We start from the raw sequence: 19698 nt of genomic DNA on the forward strand, positions 1-19698 counted from the left end.
ATAGCCCTGTTTGCCATATTGCTTCCTTCACTACTTGGCAAATGGCACTGACCTGTTCAGGTGGCTGAAACCAGGGATGTTTATAGAGCTAGGCAGGTTAATTGAAATGGACACCAGCATAATGTCTTTCTTCAGAGGCTGATGCACCTGGCTCAGATAATGTAGAGGTACTGCTTTACCTGGAATGACAAGAGCTTGCAGAGTTTGTGCTAGCTTGTTTTGAGCTGTGTAGCTGACACAAATCATAGGAGAAGAGTACATTTTAGGAAATGTTTCTTCATTGGTAAGGAAATGAAATATGGAAAGACAACATATCTCTGGGTTATTTGTCTGCTTCAGTCATATTTCAGCTGAAATCTGACTCAACTGGTTTGCAAAAGATGATGTAAATGGCTGTTTATCAAAGTCACTTCCTTTTCACATTTAAAAAAAATGTGAAAAATAAAAAACCGTGAAATAAAATAGATAAAAATACATAGGCTTAATGCATTTAAATGTTAAGAGTTGAAATATTTTGTGTTAGTTTTTAGTAATGATTTTCGTACTACATCAATAAAAGTAGGAGGTTAAAACTATACCAGACAATTTTTAATATTCAGTTAAATAAATTGAATTTGTTTTATCCTAATGATGTGTATATCTTTTTGTCTTAAAAGGCTAGATTTTATAAAGAAAACCTTACCCCTTGAAACTCTACCCAAGCTTGTTTTCCCATCTAATGAACAGTAAAGTGCTTTAGGATTTTCTTTTAAGGGATCAGTATTATTGTTTTAATGGAACAGTCAAAACCATTCCTGAGTAATAAATCTCATTAATTGAATTCCCTCGCTCAGTCTTTACTGTTTTAAGCCTTGGTACTTCAGAATTGTACCTTTAGTCCTGAAAGTCCAAATTAGGTGCTTCAAGCTGATCACATTACAGCTGTCATGTTACATTTCACTTTTGCTTCATTAATTTTCACTTCATTTATTTCATCATACTCCATTGATGGCAGCATGTTGCCTCTAATTTAATATCTCAATGGTATTTCAGCAGTTTTAATAGGATGTATTTTATATTTTGAATTATAGAGTGACATACTAGTGTGGTAGAGCTAACACACTTTTAAATTCGTTCACCTACCCCAAATTGATATTAAAGAACTAACTTTCAAGTGTGTAGCAATTACTATTTAAAAGCTCATTTTACAGGGTTGTTCAAATACATTTCAATTTTTGTGTGATGATATAAAATTATTTGTGGAACCTGTGCATTAGGCTATTTCGGTGTACTCTGAAAAAATCTGTTAATAAAGAATACAGTTAGGTAAGCTGTAAGTCTTGTATCAAAATATCCTGTAAGCAAGTGAAGTGAAATATATTGATGTGCCAGTGGACTTTTAAGAAGTAGGAAAGAAAATTACCAACATTACCATATGTCTTCATAAAGTTAATAAATTTTTAAAATGAGATCTGTTTTAAATTAAAATTTTATATGCATCATTGAAAGAGAAGGGAAAGAAGATGTCTTACTCATGGTACGCTAGATAAATAAAAAGGAGGGAAGATGTTTGCTAAGTGTTGGTAGTGTTACAAATGGATACGAGTACAGGGACAGCTCTTGTGGTTGTATCTAAAGCAGGGCTTCCACACTGTCACAATTGGCAATAAGGCCTGGGGCAACTACATGTTTACATGGGGAGTTTATGTTCCTCTTTCTTTGACCATGATTCCTGTCAGGGGAGAGTGCACCAGAGGATGCTATGTAGGAATGGAGATTACAACTATCTCAGAAATGAGAACAATTTACACAGTATACAGTCTCTTTAGGTGAAAAAATAATCTTTCATTCTTTGTTTCCATGTCTTGTATGAAAAATTGTGGAGTGTCCTGCAATTGTGGTAGCTCTTTGTAGTTGGTGTTGGCTTGTGTAGCCTCACTGACACCACCAACATTGAAGTATCATTTGATGGCATGTTTTTTTTACTTGCTTTAAATGAATGGTGTCTTAGTCTTGTTCCTAGTGGAAGGGGAAAAAAAGAAAAGCAGAGGGGAGAGCCAAAAATTTATATATATAAAATATGTCCCCCCCAATAAACAAACAAAACCCCCAAAACAAATCAACCGTTGAAGTAGAAAACTGAAAACACCAGGTAAAGCACAAAGACAGGGTACAAGGAGTGACAATGCTGTGCAGGGTGATGTGTGAAGATGAAAGATTTGTACTTTAAAGATCTGTAAAACTTGCCTCCCTTTCGTGTATGGTAAATACAACCTTGGGCAATATCAATCTCCCTAATCATCCATTTCTGAAAACTTACGTTAGCTTTCCTTTTTCTAATTTAACTTACAGCTATTGAAATTAGGAATCTTCATAGTAACAACTTTCCGACTTATCGGTTTAGTCTCTTTTTTTTGGTTAGTTATTTCATGGTTAGTTATTGTTTAATTTATTTCATAACCACTGCTGTGCACGTTTTTTTCCATCCAGTTTGAAGTCTTGGCATTTTCCTGCCTGATGGACTCTTATATAGTCTATTTCCCAACGTTCTAAAGGGAAGATTTAATAGCATATGGAGATTCTTCTGTTGTACTCCCTTGGCAGAAAAGTACTGCTGGCAAATATTGTAAACATATCTTAGAGGATATTGTAGTGGTGTTTCATCTCTCTCCCACTCCTTTTTTATAATTTCATGAACTGAACAATTTTGTCTTTAACCGTCTATTAGATTTATGCATATTTGGGATCTGAAATTACTGTAGCACAGAAATATGTCAGGCCTAATATAACCTTTTGCACTTCCACATGGAAGATACAAAATCAAATATTTTAGGTTTGCAACATTTTTTTCTCTTGCCTTGGAGACAAGGCAAATTCTTTAAATGTGGCTTTACCTTGGGAGAGAAGACTGATAAGAATGGGCACTGCTGATGGGGAGTGTGGCAGGAGGCAGTATGCTTTCATACAGACTTGTAGAACTGTGTGCCTTTGGGTAGGGGCAGTTATTTTTGACTGCCTGGAAAAAATGGAAGAAACAACACTTATCTTTATTGTAAGCTTTTTAAAATGCTTATAAGTATTCTTTGCTCCCAGGTAACCATGAAGGCTATGCATGCTTAACTGTATATACATCAGAAAAAATTATTTTCCTTGAAGTGTTAAGAACACTGTAGGTTACAGAAATTGTTCTTATCTTTCATTTAGTTTCTCCTTCTCTTCCTCTGAGTTGTTACAAGTTAGATTGAAAGTATCTGTACCTGCAATGGATGGTTATTGTTTCTATACCTAAAAAAAGCACATCTAAAGCACAATATGTTTAATTGCATGTGACTTGTTTATAAGTCAAATATTTCTGGGGCAATATTTTCCACTTAGTACTGGTGTATTAAAGGAATTGTGTGTTGGAGTCTTTTTGTCCTTTTTGTTTTTTTTTTTTTAAATACATAGGTAAAGATAGAGTTTTCAACACCCCTTTGTGTGAACAAGGAATCGTTGGCTTTGGTATTGGAATTGCTGTCGCAGGTGCTACAGCCATTGCAGAAATTCAGTTTGCAGATTACATTTTTCCAGCTTTTGATCAGGTTAGTATAAATAAATTTGAAAGAGGTTAAAAGAAATCTTATGACTGTTTAAATTATTCTTCTGTTAGCATTAGTACTTGGTTTGATTATGTAATTTTTGCAAGTATATCCACAGTTGCATTACTAATGTTTATGCATACCTTAAGTAAACAGGAGTAAACTGCAAACAGTATCAGTACTGTACTGACTGTACCAAGACCAGTTTGAAGGCTTAATAAGTAATGGAAATTAAAGATGTTGTTTGAAGCAAATGCCTCTCTGTTTGTTTTGATTTTTGGTTTTGTGACTGTGTTGGCTTCAGCAGCCTTAAATTCATCAGCTGTGTCTTCCCAACACAATTTCTCATTTCTACATTCAGCTGCAGCTGGCCATATATCCACAGGACAAACTACAGATTTGAACTGGGGTGACTGACAGTATGCAATGAGGAAACAACTGAGTTATAAGGCTACCCTCGAGGCTTAGGCATCTAACTTGAATGCACTAAATTATTGTTTCATTTGCCTTGAAAAATTTTTGTCTTTGCACTGGCTTACAGTATTTCTTTGCTTCTAATTTGGTCCTCTGAATCCCGTGCATGGTGCAGATGATGTAGTTACATCCCATGTATTGAAGTGACTTAATGATGCATAACTAAAGGTATTGGACTGAATGTTACTTTTGTATATAAATCTTCCCAGATTGTTAATGAAGCAGCAAAATACCGTTACCGCTCTGGAGATCTATTTAATTGTGGAAACCTCACCATCAGAGCACCCTGGGGCTGTGTGGGTCATGGTGCACTATATCACTCTCAAAGTCCAGAAGCCTTTTTTGCTCATTGTCCAGGAATAAAGGTACAGTAACTCTTATTTTATGAAGATGAATTTTATTTGTTTGTTTTGTAATGGACTGGACTAACAAAGAGTCTAGATGCAGGCAGGGGAAGAAAGGATGTTAGCAAAATATCTGAATATGTTAATTAAAAACTATTAGAAGTTTTCAGTTTATAAAACTTAAACTGTGTTAAGTGTTTGAGAATTTTTAGCCATTATTGAAGCAATCTTAGGTAGACATAGCGTTTTTTACTTGTCTGCTTTTTGCGCTAAAAACATACATTTTACACTTTTGTGTGTCCAGTATAGTACAGAACCTAAAAACTTTAATAAGTAGTACTTTCTTTTTTTTCCTTTCTGTATCTGTCTTAAGTGCATAATTGAATTAATTTATATAAATGACAGTGCCAGGCAGTGGGTAGAAACTGAAACACAAGAGGTTCTGTCTGAACATGAGGAAGCACTTGGCACAACTTGGCCAGAGAGATTGAGAAGTCTCCATTCTTGGAGGCATTCAGAAGTTGTCTGCGCATGGTTCTAGGCAACTGGCTCTGGATGGCTCTGCTTGAGCAAGGGTGTTGAACCAAATGATCTCTGGAAGTCCCTGCCAACCTCAACTGGTTGGTGATTCTCTGAGTGATAACTTTAGGCAAGCTTTCCACATGAGGTGGTGGCATTCCTCGAAGCCAAGTTTGCTAATGATTAGAGAAGAGGGAGCTGCAGGATCTAGTCATCTCAGATTAAGAGAGCACTTTTTGCCAGCTCTCCATTTTTTTCTGAGTAAACTTTTGTCTATAAACTTGTACTTCTGGGTTAGCTGGCATCCAGACCATTGAACTCATAGCTGATTAGTGTGGAAGACTTAAGCAGAACTGGTATTTGCATGCTAAAGACACATGTTCATTGTTTATCTGTTGTTTAAACTGTTGACCATGTATGATTTTGGTATTCTAAATCTTCAGATATAACTCATCAACAGGGAGACCATAACCATTTCTCCTTCTTGTTTGTCTTTACTTAAATACAATCCTTTATATTGTTCACATTTTATTTCATGATATTTGAGGAATGAGGATACATTTTTGTCTCTGGGTGTTCTTTATGATATTTGAGGTGTTCCTATTCTGAACTTGAAAGTATTTCCTAATACAGGCAAAAGCAATCTCCAAAATCTTTTGCGAGGTAATTGAATCAAATGGTTTCTTGATCTTGTTTATAAACTAAAGTAGTTTCTTATCATATGAAAGCACAAGATAACTTACATGATTAAAATACTGATGCCAGGTCTATATTTCTACTGATCTTGTTGGTCAATCTCAAATTTTTATATACTGAACCAAGTGCTGAAGTTTAGTGGTCCACTCAGGTGATTAAAGCTCTTTCTAATTCTGGTACTACCTAGACCGGTGCATAGTCTTCTCGATAAGTTAATAAGTCAAAATTTTATTTAGTCATGCTGCGTAACATAAGTTCTTTGCTCCCACCTCTGATATTTCTTCTTATTGGTTTTTCACTTCCTTTCACTTCCTTTCACTTTTCCTTGGGTAAAGTGCTAAAATAGATTGCTACCACTAAGAGCTGTCATCTCAGTTGAAGATAAAGGGCACATTAATTGGGTGGAACTGATGGAACAATATACTAGTTTCTGGTGCACAGAGAAGTATTTTAGACTCCATCTTTTGAATATTGTTGCTTTGTGAAAACAGTGTTGTCGCTTTAATATTTTTTGCAAAGCTGTTTGTTAATGCAATTATAATATTTCAAGATTGCAGATATTTTTAAATGAACCCAAACCTAGCCTTTAACACGGGAATCAAGAAGTGCGCATGAACTTGTGGTTCAGATGCATTCTCAAACATCCTGTGTCTATGCGTATTTTCTCCATTATTACAGAAGGAAAGGCGATGTCTTACAAGCTGAGAAGGGTAGGGTTTGACCATTGGGAGAGTAGTCTTCGTAACCATCCTCTTACTAAACTCTGTGGAAGGTTTTTGCCCTTCTATTTTGTGTTTTTCTTAAGTGGCAGGTGAGATTTGGATTTCCCAAGCCAACGGGAGTTTGTACAACTTTGGCTATTCAGGGGAAGAACTTGTCATGGTTTGAGATAGTCCCAAAATCCAATCCCCTAGCTCCATTCCCCCTTCCACATCTCAACCTAATGTGAGATGGGTTTTTCCAGACAAAACACACCAGACTCAAAGTGGGGGAAAGGGAATATATTACAGTGACTGTACAAATAAATACCATATCACATTATACACACGATCACAAACTATCTCTACCATGACATATGTATTTACAATGATCAGATCTCTTCTCCCCTCCAAATAAAAGTCCAGGAGGGAAAGAAGGACAGATCCCTTCCAGTCCTTAAGCAGCAGCATCTTCTGAGGCAGCAGTCTGTCTGTCTTCTCCACATGCAGCAGCTTTGGCTGGCTTTCTGCCAGCACTCACGAGGGAGGTATCCAAACCTCTCTCTCGGCCCCATCGCCTCCAACCGAGGGGTCTTCTGTGGGCTTCGTAACCCCAGACAAGGTCGTATCACCACGTCATATCACGAAGACACAGGGGGGTCTTCGTGACGGTCTGGTATCTCCAGGAGACTCAGCTCCTTGCAGGGCCTCTGTGCCCTGTCTCTCAGGCTGCCACCGTGGCAGCAGTGCAAGGGGGGGAGCCAAGGTCAACTCCCCCCGCATTCCTCTGGCCGTCCCGGTCCAGCTCCGGGACGCTCTGAGCTTCTTAGCTCCTCTCTGACTCCGGTGCTGCATGTCCAAAACTGCTCTCCAAAATAGGAGTCCACGTCCCTCTTCTCCAAGAGGGGTCTCAAGGGAGTTTTAGGGGATCTGGTACAGTCTTACCCCCAGAACTCTGTCTCTCAGGCTGCTGGCTCTCTTTCTCCCGGCTCTCCTTCCAGGAGTCCTTTCTCTGGTGCTGCATGTTGCTTCTGCTGCTCCTTCAGTTCAGGTCCTTATCTCCTGTCTGGCTCTCTGCCACCGTTTCTCTGGTGCTTGCCGGCTGCTGCTCTGCGCCCATGGAGAAAACATCTCCCGGCATAACTACAGGCACCTAGCCCAGCTTTATGCTGTTCCAGGTCCCCGCAGCTCCCAGCCAGGGGCTGGGAGGCCCCAGAGGGCCCAAGGGGCTCAGAGCCCCTTCCTCGTGGCTCTACAACATGGCCACCTCTCCTGCAACCAAAACTACAAATCATCTCTTCTGGTGAGCTTGTGATATGTTTACATTTTTGCAGGAGCGCCCATTGGGCAGAACTTCAAAACTTCCAGGGGTTTCCACCCCTTGGGGTCTACCACTTTTCTAACCTCTGGGGGAAAACAAAATCCAAACCACGACAAACTGCAGTCATTGGTACTTAGCACAAGTCTTATTGAGGTGGCAGGACACTACTGAATGGTTGTATCTTTTGTCTGCTGTTGTGAGGATGTACTTCTTAATGGATGGAAGATATTAATATTGATTCTCTGCATTCCATTGTAAGAATATTTGCTGTTGTGGCTAGAAGCTTTCTTTTCATTTCCAGCCTAAATTTGTTCCTGACTAACTTATAAGTTTAACGTATCTCTTCTTCACCTTCCCTTTCATATACTAAAACAGTTGTATTCTCTTTAGTCTTCCTTTTGTTAGACTAAACAAATCAAACTACTGAAGTAATGTTAACAAGTTCTGGAGCTCTTTTGACATGTGTTTCATTAATTTTTTTTTCCAAAGGGTTGATATAGTCATAAAGTATTCCAGTTAAGTTTCTAGCACTGATTTTTACAATAGCAAGAAAAGTTCCTTGGCTATGTTATTATGTACTGCATAGTGTCCTAGTTATGCTTTGAGCAGATAATAAATTCAGATCTGAATTTCTGCTGCTGAGTTCTAAATTTATAACAAAAATGTGGTCGTTAAACATGACTTTTCAGTATGTATTTTTCTGTTTGCTATTGTCAGTCATGTCCTCAATGTGAACTGGGTCTTTTTGGTATCATCCTCTGTAGTGGTAGTGACTCCCAGCTTTGGAATAGTTTTCACTACTATGTTCTGACTGAACATCATTAGTGAATAAGGTAAATAAAGTCTGTCCTAAAAATGATCCCTAATGAGCTGTACTAGTAACATCCATGGTTAGTTTCCCATGTGTCTGTTACCACATGCTTTGGTGAAATATGATAGACTGCTTCTCCCTTGTTTAGAAAAATCACTTATCAAGTTAGTTTGATGTAATAGCAGATTTAGATTGTGTTTTGACTCTTTTCTATTACTTTAATATAAATAAATGTTATTACTATCAAAACATATTTGAAGCCTTGGAAACTCCTGTAGGCAGTAAGTTAACATGACTAGTAAACATGGATTACTTTTTTTTTTTAACAAGAGCTACAACTACTGTTTTCAGTCAGAGGGGGCCACTTCTGACTCCACAGCTATAAAAATGTAGACTTCATGCAGCATGTGCCAGCTCTTTGAAGTCTCTGGGATGTAAATTAGTTGGTTCTTCTGATTTGAGGGAATTGAGCTCTTGAGTTCTACTTTTGTTTAAACTGTGATAATTTGCTAATTTTCTCTTCGTAACTAGCATTCTCTTAGGTCATCCGAAATTAACTCCTCTGTTGGCAAATATGTTATACTTTTTTCTTCCAAGTATTCAGATTACATTTGGAGGCTTTACTTAGTTTTCTGTGCTTGATATTTAAGGTATGTATTAGTGTTTGTTCATTTCCAAAATGAACACATTTCAGGCTTCCATCATAAACAAAGAAAGTCAACTTTAAATAGCTGTTTCCTTTTTCAGTCTTCAAAACTTACTGGACTAAGTCTGAAAACCTTCTAGGTCTGTTCTGATGAATCTTTACCCAAGAAACTGAGGATCACTCAGCTGAATTTTTTTAAACATCTACGTTAATTTTACTAAGTTTATATATATGTGAATATATATATGAAGTGTTATATATATTTTATATATATTTTAATCTGACTGACTTTCTTCCATTCCTTTTACCCCAAAAGTTGTTGTTAAGATGTTAGTTCTACCTTATCTGAGAGGAGTCCCTTAGTGTTTAAATCAAGGTATAGAGGGGTGCTTTTAAAGCCTCATCAATGAACAAAATAAAATTAAAAATTTAGAATGTGTGTTAACATCAGTGCTGCATTACTAATTCAGTTTGTAAGAACTGCTCAATCTGTACATAGATTCATTTAAAGCAAATAATTGCTTAGTTTTAAGTAGTATTGAGGAAGTTTCTAGCAGAATTTCAATATAAATAAATTACATAAAAATGTTTTTACAGGTTGTTATTCCAAGAAGTCCTCTTCAGGCCAAAGGATTGCTGCTGTCATGCATAGAGGACAAAAATCCATGCATATTTTTTGAACCTAAAATACTTTACAGAGCTGCAGGTAAAGTTTTGTGTATTTTCCAATAAAGCTACTTTTTTTTTTTTGCACATATATGTTGATAGTCACTGCTAAAACAATATTTCAACAGAAGTCTTAACTTGTTTGGTCTCTAGCTATGTTGGGCCTTGGGTTTTTAGAGGAATTGTGAAAATCGGATGAGATATCTAAATCTGACTGCAAGGATAAATGAACATTTACAGTCTGATTCATGCTCAATTAACTTTGGAAGTGAAATGCTTTATACAGTCTTGGGTTAAAAAGAAGAAGAAATAGAGCTAAGTGGCATTATTCCTTATCAAACTGCAGTATAAATTTGACAGAAATTAAAGTACTTTCTTGTGATAACTCTAGATACTAAAATAAGTTTCCAGATCAAAGTTTGTTTCCAAAAGAACTGAACCCCATCATCACCATTTTCACAAAGTGTAGGATTTCTTTGAAATGTGTAATTTCTAAAAATCTTGAAAATCTTCCCACATAGATTTTAATCTTATTTGAAAGGAAATGAGATTACCATTTCTTTTTTCATTTGTTTTAGTCATAGTAAACTTTTTGGTTCAAAGAAGCTTTCACAGCTGTCTTATGTGTAACTTATTGGAACACAGTAAATTGAAGATGATGGTGTTTGAGTTGGTTCTAAAAATTAGCTGGTACTTCTTTAGATCAGAGAAGTTGGACTGAGAACAGAAGATGGATGAAAAATTTTGCATGTGGAGATAGGCAGGGTAATTGGGTGAGCAACTGAGAAAATAGAACTCAAGCCATCACTTAACTTTAGTGTTTCTGTGTCCTATAACTTTATATGCAAACTATGCTGGGATCCATCTATCTAATTTATAAGTTGACTCTGTGTGGCCTGAAGTTGAGTGAAGGACAAAGTGTTTGTATTTTTCTTTTAGCAGCACTTTTCTGTCAGTACATCCATTTTGTTAGTAAATTTATCCTCTTCCTAGAGAAGAGAGACAAAGGATACCAAGGGAAAGATTTAGAAAGCAAACATCAAAGCTACAAAAAAATAGCAATATAGCTTGGGAACAAATAGGATATTTACTGGTGAAACTGCTTATTTGCTTTATATTTTAAAAAAAGACTCAGAAATCTGATTAGCAATATAAATTTAAAAGTGCAGCTATTTTTAGTGTGGTGGGGTGTGATGCACTCAAAGGGTGTTGCATTCCTTAAGTTCAGTGTGTTTTGAGAGCTTACTAAAATTTAGCAAAAAGATTTCCGCCCATTCAATTTAGAGTATTTAATTTGAAAAATGAGCTTGAGTCTGAGTTCTGTTAAGCAAAGAAAAAAAATTAAGTGTCTTTAAAACAACCCTTTATTTCTTCCCCTTTCCACCAGTATTTACAAGTCCAAAATACAGACTGTAGAGTTAATAAAATATTTGCTTTCATACTGGCGTGAATGGCTGCACATCAATATCACGCAGCTTTTGAGAATAGAGGGAGGTTTTTCTGTTTGAGGAAATGACTTGTAAAGCAATTGCTGGATCATCTAGTGAACATAAATCAGTCTTGTGATTGAAATCTTGAGTAAAGAATGTGGTGAAATACTGGTTGATGTGATTTATGTGCTGGTCAATAACCAGCCACAGCGTTGCTGTTGTGGTAGTTTTCTGAAAGACTGTGATTTCCTCCTAAATTCTGGTGGCCTGATTTTCAGAGACATTACCTATGTATTTTTTGCCTTAAAATATCTAAGAACATCAGTTTAGCTATGTAGGCTGAAATTTATAGTACATTTGTGTCAACATGTGACAGGGATGATTTTAAGAGGTAACTTCTTTTGTATACATGGACATTTTATTGTTTCTACAATGTAAAGTATGAACATTTTATTACGTGAAATGGTTTTTATGTTCCTTTTATTTTCATTGCGAACCTGTCCCTCGGTTTCATTAGTTCATCATCCCAACTGTTAAGCTCTCCTTTTTGGGTCAGCTTGAACTAGAAGATGACTGGTGTCTGGGAGTTTCTCCTATGAAATTAATCTCTGTTGGAGTTCATTCTTATGCTGCTGGCCATGGTCAGGGTTTCTTATAATTCCACCATTGAAAGAAAGTGGCCTGGTGGATTCAGAAATGGACCAGGATCATCATGGCATGGTATAGAACTCCACCTAAGATCTGGGACCTCGTTGTTCCAGACAAAAATTAATTTTCCTTATTTCCATTATGATGGCCAAGCATTGAATAGTTAAGTTGTATTGCCCCTACCATAACATTTCTTTTTGTTCTAGCTTCATGTTGAGTAGATGTGTTTGTTCAGAGAGCTTTGTGATTGATGTTACAGTGGGCGTGTAACATCATTGAAAAAATAAGGTGTCAAAGATGTTAATGGAAAGGAGGATTTTCTATCTGTAAAATCAATGTAGGCTTTTGAGCCTTGTCATTTTCCTCTAATGGAGTTTTCTTTCTCCTTATGAGGTCTTTAAGCATTTGTCTAAGAATTCTCTTTTTAGAGTTGTTAATATATTTGGAATTATATATAATACAGCTGAAAATAGGGTGTAGGTGGGGTAGTCTTTAAAACACAGGATACCTGTCCTTATTCATGTTGGCTGAAGCTAATAATGCTTTGTTTAAAACAAACAAAAAAATCAAACCAAACCAAACAAAAAATGACAAAAATCCCACATCCACTACACCCCAACCACCACAAAACTATGTGGTGTTGCTATTATTGTAATTAGATGTTGAATGCCAGCGACAGAAGGTCATATATATCTAGCTTAGGATGTATAGCCTGAAGTTGCATCTCCAGAATGTTAAGCAGGATGCCAGGTCATTGCTGTTTTATATAAGGTCTTGTGCAGAACCAGCCTTGTGATTTTGCATCTGATGCATACCTCCAAGGAGCTGTATAGGCCCACTAATTGCTTTCATTTTTTTGTTTGTTTTTGTTTGTTTGGGTTTTTTATTTTGCTTGCTGATGACAGGGCAGGTTTTGCAACATTCAAGCATAGCTTTTTTTCCCCCATAACAGTAAAGACATTGTACAAAAGAGAAAAGAATCTTCAAAAGTGTTTTGAATTATAAGTCTGGTCTCCAAGGTAAATCAGAGCTGTAGGACAAAATATTTCAGTGCAACTATCACATGGAAAGTGTGATTGCTTGCTATATTTTTGGAATAATGAGATTAGCCGAATGTCTTCACAAATGAACACAAATTTGCCTATTCAAATATGTTGTATGCTTGTTCAGACATGTGGTAAAACTAACCATGTTAGTAAATGAACATTAATTTCTATATGAATATTTGCTGTCCAAACATGCCTTTGCCCACAAAAGATACAAGAGTAAATACAGACCTTTAGTCTTCACCTTAGTCATTCTTGTGGATCCCAGGTGAATATCAAAGTAACATTGCCTTAAGTTTACCATATTCACACTGTGAGGAACCAAGAAGAAAAAGCAAATTCCAAAGTGAAGGACAACTTTGCAAGAACGTTTCAGAAATGTTTTCCAGTTCATTCAGAAAATAACTCACACCTTAAATATCCAAGAGCCGTGACAACACCAAAGGGAGGTAATGGGCTTAAAGCTAAGATCAAAGAATCATAAAATAGTGTTGGTTGCAAGTGACCTTTAAAGGTCATCCAGTCCAACCCCCACTGCAATGAGCAGGGACATCTTCAACTAGATCAGCTTGTTTGGAACCCTGTCCAACCTGACCTTGAGTGTTTCCAGGGATGGGGCATCCATAGCTTCTCTTGGCAACCTGTTCCAGTGTTTCACCACCATCATTGTAAAAAACTTATATCTAATCTAAACTGACCTTTACCCCTCATCCTGTCACAGCAGACCCTGCTAAAAAGTCTGTCTCCAACTATTTTATAAACCCCCTTTCAGTACTGAAAGGCCACAATAAATTTCCCTGGAGCTTCCTCTTCTCCGAGCTGAACAATCCCAACTCTGTCAGCCTGTCTTCATTGGAGAGGTGCTCCAGCCCTCTGATCATCTTCATGACCCTCCTCTGGACCTGCTGCAATAGCTCTATGTCTTTCCTGTGCAGACAACCCCAGAGCTGGATCTTAAACTTTGCCTGGGTATCTGTTAATAGTAAATTTTAGAAGTTACAGAAGAGCACTATTTTGTTTGAATGAAATACAATTGATAAGTTTCATATTATGCATTAGCTCTAGTGTGCAAACAAGTTGAAATAGTCCCCATATACAGATACATGATTTTATGTATAGGTGCATATATATTGTTATCTATGTGAATATATGTATAAGTAGCTATATATGTATGTAAGACTTATATCACAAAGCAGTAGCTAGATCAGAAAAGAAAAAGAAGTATATTTACCATGCATAGTTGTAGCTAGTAACTGCAGATTTGTACTTCCCATACTGTGAAGCAGGACAGCGCTGCATTTGTGGTTAAGCCCATGTGCCTATTTCTCTAACACAGTCACCCACTTTGCTAGCAGTTTGTTTAGCAGAGGACTTGCTGTTCCTCAGTGTACCTGGGCTCTTTGGAGTGCTCATTGTTACTCTTTGTTGACTTCCCTGGACACTTATGGCAGTGTCACCCCAACTTGGTTGTACATATGTGGAGTGGGAATGACAGTGAGTGTCCCCTGGATAGCTCTTTAGCTTTCAAAACTCTTGAGTGAAGGATCTTAACCAGTCTAGCAGCCCTTTGTGGTTCCCACAGGACCTGGTAACTTGTGTTTGGACCACATGTTATTTCCAGCAGCTGGTGGCCAGGGCCCCTACTTGCTCCTGTTGGTCACACCACAGGCTCAGGGTTTCTGCACCCTGGTTTGTTTCCACTTGCTGACCCAGTGTCTTGTCTTCTCATATTTGTCTCACCAGCAGCTACTACTTAGTCCTTGCAGCACACTGTCCTTGCACTGGACAGGATTTCCAAAGAAACTGGGACTGACCACTGTGATGAGGCACAGGGCTCAATCAGACAAATGTGCTGACCAGCCCTGTTTATGTGCAATTGACCCCTTCTATAACCCTTTCTGTTTCTTCCCCATTTTGCTCCTTGTCAACCCCATTCACCTTCTTATGCCCTCATCAGCTGGTCTAGTTCCACACTTGCTCCAATTCCCTGGACCCTCAGGTTTGCATGCTTATCAGTTGCAAGTTCCTGGTATGCCCATCGTTTCTCGATAGTCCTTCACTGAGTGTTCCTGACCAAATTTGTTTCTTGTCTTTGCTGTGTTTATTTTCAAGTTTGTGTCTTTATATTTTGTTTAGAGCTTCTTCTTTTTCTTTATCATCCTGTTTGGCAAGGTCCTCATAAGATAGTTTTACTGAAAGAAACACTCCCATATTCCTCATACCCTTATCAGTAAGTGGGACTGAGCAGGTTTGGCTCTCCTAACTGCCACCCTCATCCTTTGGTGGTTAGGTTTGTGTCCCTGTATGTTCTTATGGCTTCTTCCTCTTCCTCTATACCCTTTTGCATTAAAAAGTTCCTTGTCCAGACACCCTTAAAGGAGCAGATGCTATCTTCTTCCACATCACCATACAAGTGTTCTTCAGAAGTTTTGTGTATGTTAGTTGTCCTTCAATAATATTAGAAAGGAGAAAAGAAACGTAAACCTTTCTGGGTAAAAATAGAGAGTTAAATATGCAAGTACACATATATAGAGAGAATTCTGTTGCTATTTAACTTACGACATAATGATGTTATTGACAGTGCTGTAGTGACGTCCCCGTAAATGTCAGAGATACTAAGAAAATATCTGAATTAAAAAGGAAAAGGAGGCTTTGATTTATGAAAAGTAGTTAACAGCCTGTGCAGTGTCAAGAGCACATAATGGTTGTGAATCAAAGGAGAAGATGAGTCACCTTGACATTATCAGGTTTAGACATCTTGTGGAGAACCTACTCTAATGTTTTTTGACCTTTTCAGTTTCATTTAATTGTACTATATATGACATTGGTGGCGTAGAAATAAATACGACTTGCATCACTGGTTGTTATAGAGACAAGACAGGTAAGATGAGAAAATGTGTTTTCTTTTGCTGTTCAGACTGCTCCTTTAGAAAAACCAACAGATGTTGGAGCCTCTTAAAATTAATGCGATGGCCCTTTTTTGCTGATAATTACAACTTTTTATTAGTTGCTCTATTTGAAACATGACTTAAAATACTTTATTTCTTCAGTAATAGGTGATTGGGCTGCTTTGTATGTAAACATTGTCATCCTGGTTTAGATAGTTATTATGAAAGAATATTCATAGAATAGTTTCATGTACTCCTTTTCATCATTATTAGTGGGGAGAGGAGTTTTTGCAAAGGCATATAAAGAAAATCCTACCAAATCTGGACCTCCCTATAAATTTTTGACTAAGCTGAATTTTACATTTAAAATTGTCAGGAATTATAGATGAGCTCATCTAATGGACATGTTGTTGCAGAACGGTTTAGCTATCATAAGAAACTCGTTAATTTGTGTAATTTTATGTTATATTTAATTTTCCTGAGTGGATAGAACCATTACACAGAGAAAAAGCTCTTTTTTGCATCATGTACACCTTCCAGTTCTTCCTCTTGTGCATCCCACTGACTTCAAAACCTTCTCCTTCATGTCAGTTGCCTGGGTTTCCATTCAAGGGTCCCATCATATATTTTTAAGTTTCTTGTTCTCCAGGTTTCATGTAGATGACCATCTCATGACAAAGACAGTTATGCAAAGCCAATTAGTACAGTCATGGGTTTTGTTATCTTTCAGAACCTCTTTCTTTTGCCTGGGGTTTTACCATGTGCAAAATCCATAGAAACCTGGTTTGCTTTACTGACAACCAGTAAAATGCAGTGAGCAAGGGCTAGATGTGCCTTTCTTCTCTTTCTTTCCCAGCCCTATATTCATTTAGCCACTTGTTATTCAAAGAAATTAATGCAGAAAGACACTGATATTTTAGTACATTAAAATTGTTTCCAAATAGATCTGTTTTTTTGCTATATTGAAAAGCACCTTGTGTTTAAAATACATTTAAAATTTTTTTTTCTTTGATTAAATGAACATATGTTGTTGAATTATGCTGAAAAAGAATTTCCTGTTATATTTTTAGAAAGACTGATTTAGTTAATATGTATGTCCCTTCCGTGCCTGTTCAGGTAAAGTGAGATATCTCTAACGTAAGCATAGACAAAAACATTTTTACTGTGAGGGTGATCAAATACAGGAACAGGCTGCCCAGAGAAGATGTGGAGTCTCTGACCATGGAAATACTCAAAACCTAACTGGACGTGGCCCTGAATGACCGGTGCCGTTGCTCTGAGCAGAGGGCTTGGCCTAGGTGACCTCCAGAGGTCACTTCGTACCTCAGCCCTTCTGTGCTTCTCTGAAATATGTGATATTTATATATCGTTACTGACAAGGAAAAAAAAAATCATCTGCTGTAATTAAAAAAAAATAAAATTCCTATTTCATAGAGAAGACAAGATGCCTAATTTTTGCCTACTCTCTCTAATTTTGATCTATTTTTGGTGAATAGATAACCTTTTTTTAAAGTAAAAATGTTTTGACTAATTTAAAATTGCTATAATGAGAAGTTTTTGCTGACCCTTTATGTGTAGGTTCTGAAAATTTTTCCCTAAATTTAAACTTAAAAATGTGGAGCATTGTTCTTGGCAGATATCAGGAGGGTGCTGGCACAGCTGTTCCTTTGTTCCTTCTTGTCTGAGTATTGAAGTATAATTTCAAGACTGTCTTGATGATTATTAGAATTTACTGCACTGGTTATTTGACATTTTTTTATCAAAAGTAACAGTGTCATCTCCAAATCTGATGCTGATATTTTGACTTGTTATACACCAGGACTTATTACTGTCTTTTGTATGTGTATATATGCATCTTATTGTGGTATATAACATGAGTTAAACTCTACAGTGAATGTATTGTTAACAGTGTAATTTAAAATAATTTGAATTACAACTAAACCTTTGAAATGAATGCTAATACTTAATGTTATTTTGATCTATTTTTTTAGATGGCAGTAACACTGAAGAAAATTTTTAGTGTATGTTTTTATGGGGTAATATTGAACACTAGAGGAATCTAATGCTTATTTTCCTCTTTTTTAAAAAATTTATTCAGTGGAACAAGTTCCTGTGGAGCCCTACAACATTCCACTGTCTCAAGCTGAGGTGCTCCAGACGGGCAGTGATGTGACAATGGTTGCTTGGGGCACACAGGTTGGTAACGCTCTTACAAGCTATTTGTCACCCAGCAAAGCCTAGGCCATGGGTCAGGTGATGTTTGAATTCAAGCTCACCTGCCAGACAATAAACTGCATGCATCTTCCATCACTTTATGCTTGAATAAACGTTTATCAGTGTTTGTAGTTATATGAAACTTGCTTTTTATTGTGCAAGTTATTAGTTTGCTTGAAGATGACTCTGGAAATGTGGGAGAGAGCCTGTGCAGGAGGTTAATGATTTGTCTATGATTATGAAAGTGACAGATTTAAGAATGGGGCAGTGAGATGTGACTCTGAGGAAGGTGGTGGGAAAGTTCAAAATAGTATGCCGAAGGAAAAGTATAGATTTTTACTGCAAGATTTAAAAAAGTGCAGTCTGGGGTTCCCTTTACACAGAGTTAAAAATTCACTGAACATGTAATACAAATAGGGATTGCTATAGTTTTGATTCTAACAGTTACATTTCAAAGCTGTTCAGGAACATGATTGGACACATACAAACATTGCCAAATTAAGATGTGCAAATATTGAAAAATCTGGTAAGAAAATACACTTTTATTTTCCAGAAATATAGAAAAGAGAAACTTCAGTATAGTTTGGAATTTCTAGAATTTGCTGTTTTCTTGGCCTGATTGTATTTGAGAAGCTTTTAGAGGCGAGAGCGTTAAACTTTCATCACAAGAATATTGAATCGATCTCTGGGGTTGTGCCTTCTTATTGTCGGTTTCTTTGTTGTTTGTTTTTTGTTTGGCTTTTGTTTGAAATTTGTAATCTTCCGTGCTTTTCTGTGGTAGTTTCCTTGTCCTCAGACTACTTGATCTTCTTTATATCTGTGGTTATTCCTATTAACTTCTGATACTTTGCACTAGTATTAAATTGTGGACTTCTTAAATATCTTTACTTGTATCATTTCTCTCAATTGGATATTGATGAAATAGTGGTTTGGAAGCTGGCTATGGAGATTTAATAATATCCTTGATTTATGCCATAGGCAGTAGTGCAGAGAGGACTTGGAGTAACACCCTTCAAGAAATCTCTGTACTTTGGTTCTTGGAAAAAGTTAAGACAGGCATTTCTTTTGATGTGAATAGTAATAGGGCAGATGTGCAGCCCTAATACAGATTTAGGAGCTGACCAAACCATGGGTGTGGCTGTGTAATACAGCATGGGGACAGATGTTTCACACATATGCAGTAAATCCAGCATGTTCTGGATGTGCCAGGGTTATGCAGGTCAAATATGTTCAGTGAGTTTGTGCAGAGAATGTTTGTGGGTTGTGTACCTAAACTTTGATTGCTAATTGTGCTACCAATCCTACACTTACAGTCAGTAGGCAGAGTGATTGCACATACTCCCCTTATGCAAGCTTTCCTGGGTGATGCTAATGAAGGACAGCAAAGGCTTTTAGTTCCTCTCCAGTTATGCTCAGTCTTTTATTGTCTTTAGCTAATCCTTATCCTCTGTGAGCTAGGTAAGTGTTTTCCCTTTTGCATCAGAGAAATGGCAAAAATATCCATCCCATGTACCATATTGAACATTCTCAAACATTCTTCTTACAGCTACAGACGTATTAGAAGTTTAAACAAAAATACTGCAAGCTATATTTCCTTTCTATTATTACAATACTTCTATTGATATACCTTTTAAAACAGTTCTTTGGCGTTTAGCTGTTCATATTTGCATGATGTAGTTGTGTGTTTAAATCCTTAATCATCTTGTTTCTGCGTATATTTTTTACCCCGTGTAGAATTTA

At 37.0% G+C, this 19698-nt stretch overlaps 1 protein-coding gene across 9 annotated transcripts in view; it reads left to right on the forward strand.

Moving 5' to 3' along the window:
* The window catches only part of BCKDHB (branched chain keto acid dehydrogenase E1 subunit beta), a 150456-nt gene that overhangs the window by 18408 nt on the left and 112350 nt on the right, over window positions 1-19698 (forward strand). For all 9 annotated transcript variants that reach the window (XR_007902853.1, XM_051778059.1, XM_051778060.1 and 6 more), the window contains exons 4-7: window positions 3427-3560; window positions 4241-4396; window positions 9664-9772; window positions 17843-17940. Coding sequence is in view for 8 of the 9 variants with exons in the window: in XM_051778059.1 (XP_051634019.1) it covers window positions 3427-3560; window positions 4241-4396; window positions 9664-9772; window positions 17843-17940 (497 nt within the window). In the remaining variant the exon portion in view is untranslated. The remainder of the gene's footprint in view (window positions 1-3426; window positions 3561-4240; window positions 4397-9663; window positions 9773-17842; window positions 17941-19698) is intronic.

This window comes from Manacus candei, unplaced genomic scaffold (assembly GCF_025592945.1).
Source record: "Manacus candei isolate 608988 ecotype Guabito, Panama unplaced genomic scaffold, ASM2559294v1 h1tg000011l, whole genome shotgun sequence".
NCBI lineage: Eukaryota > Metazoa > Chordata > Aves > Passeriformes > Pipridae > Manacus > Manacus candei.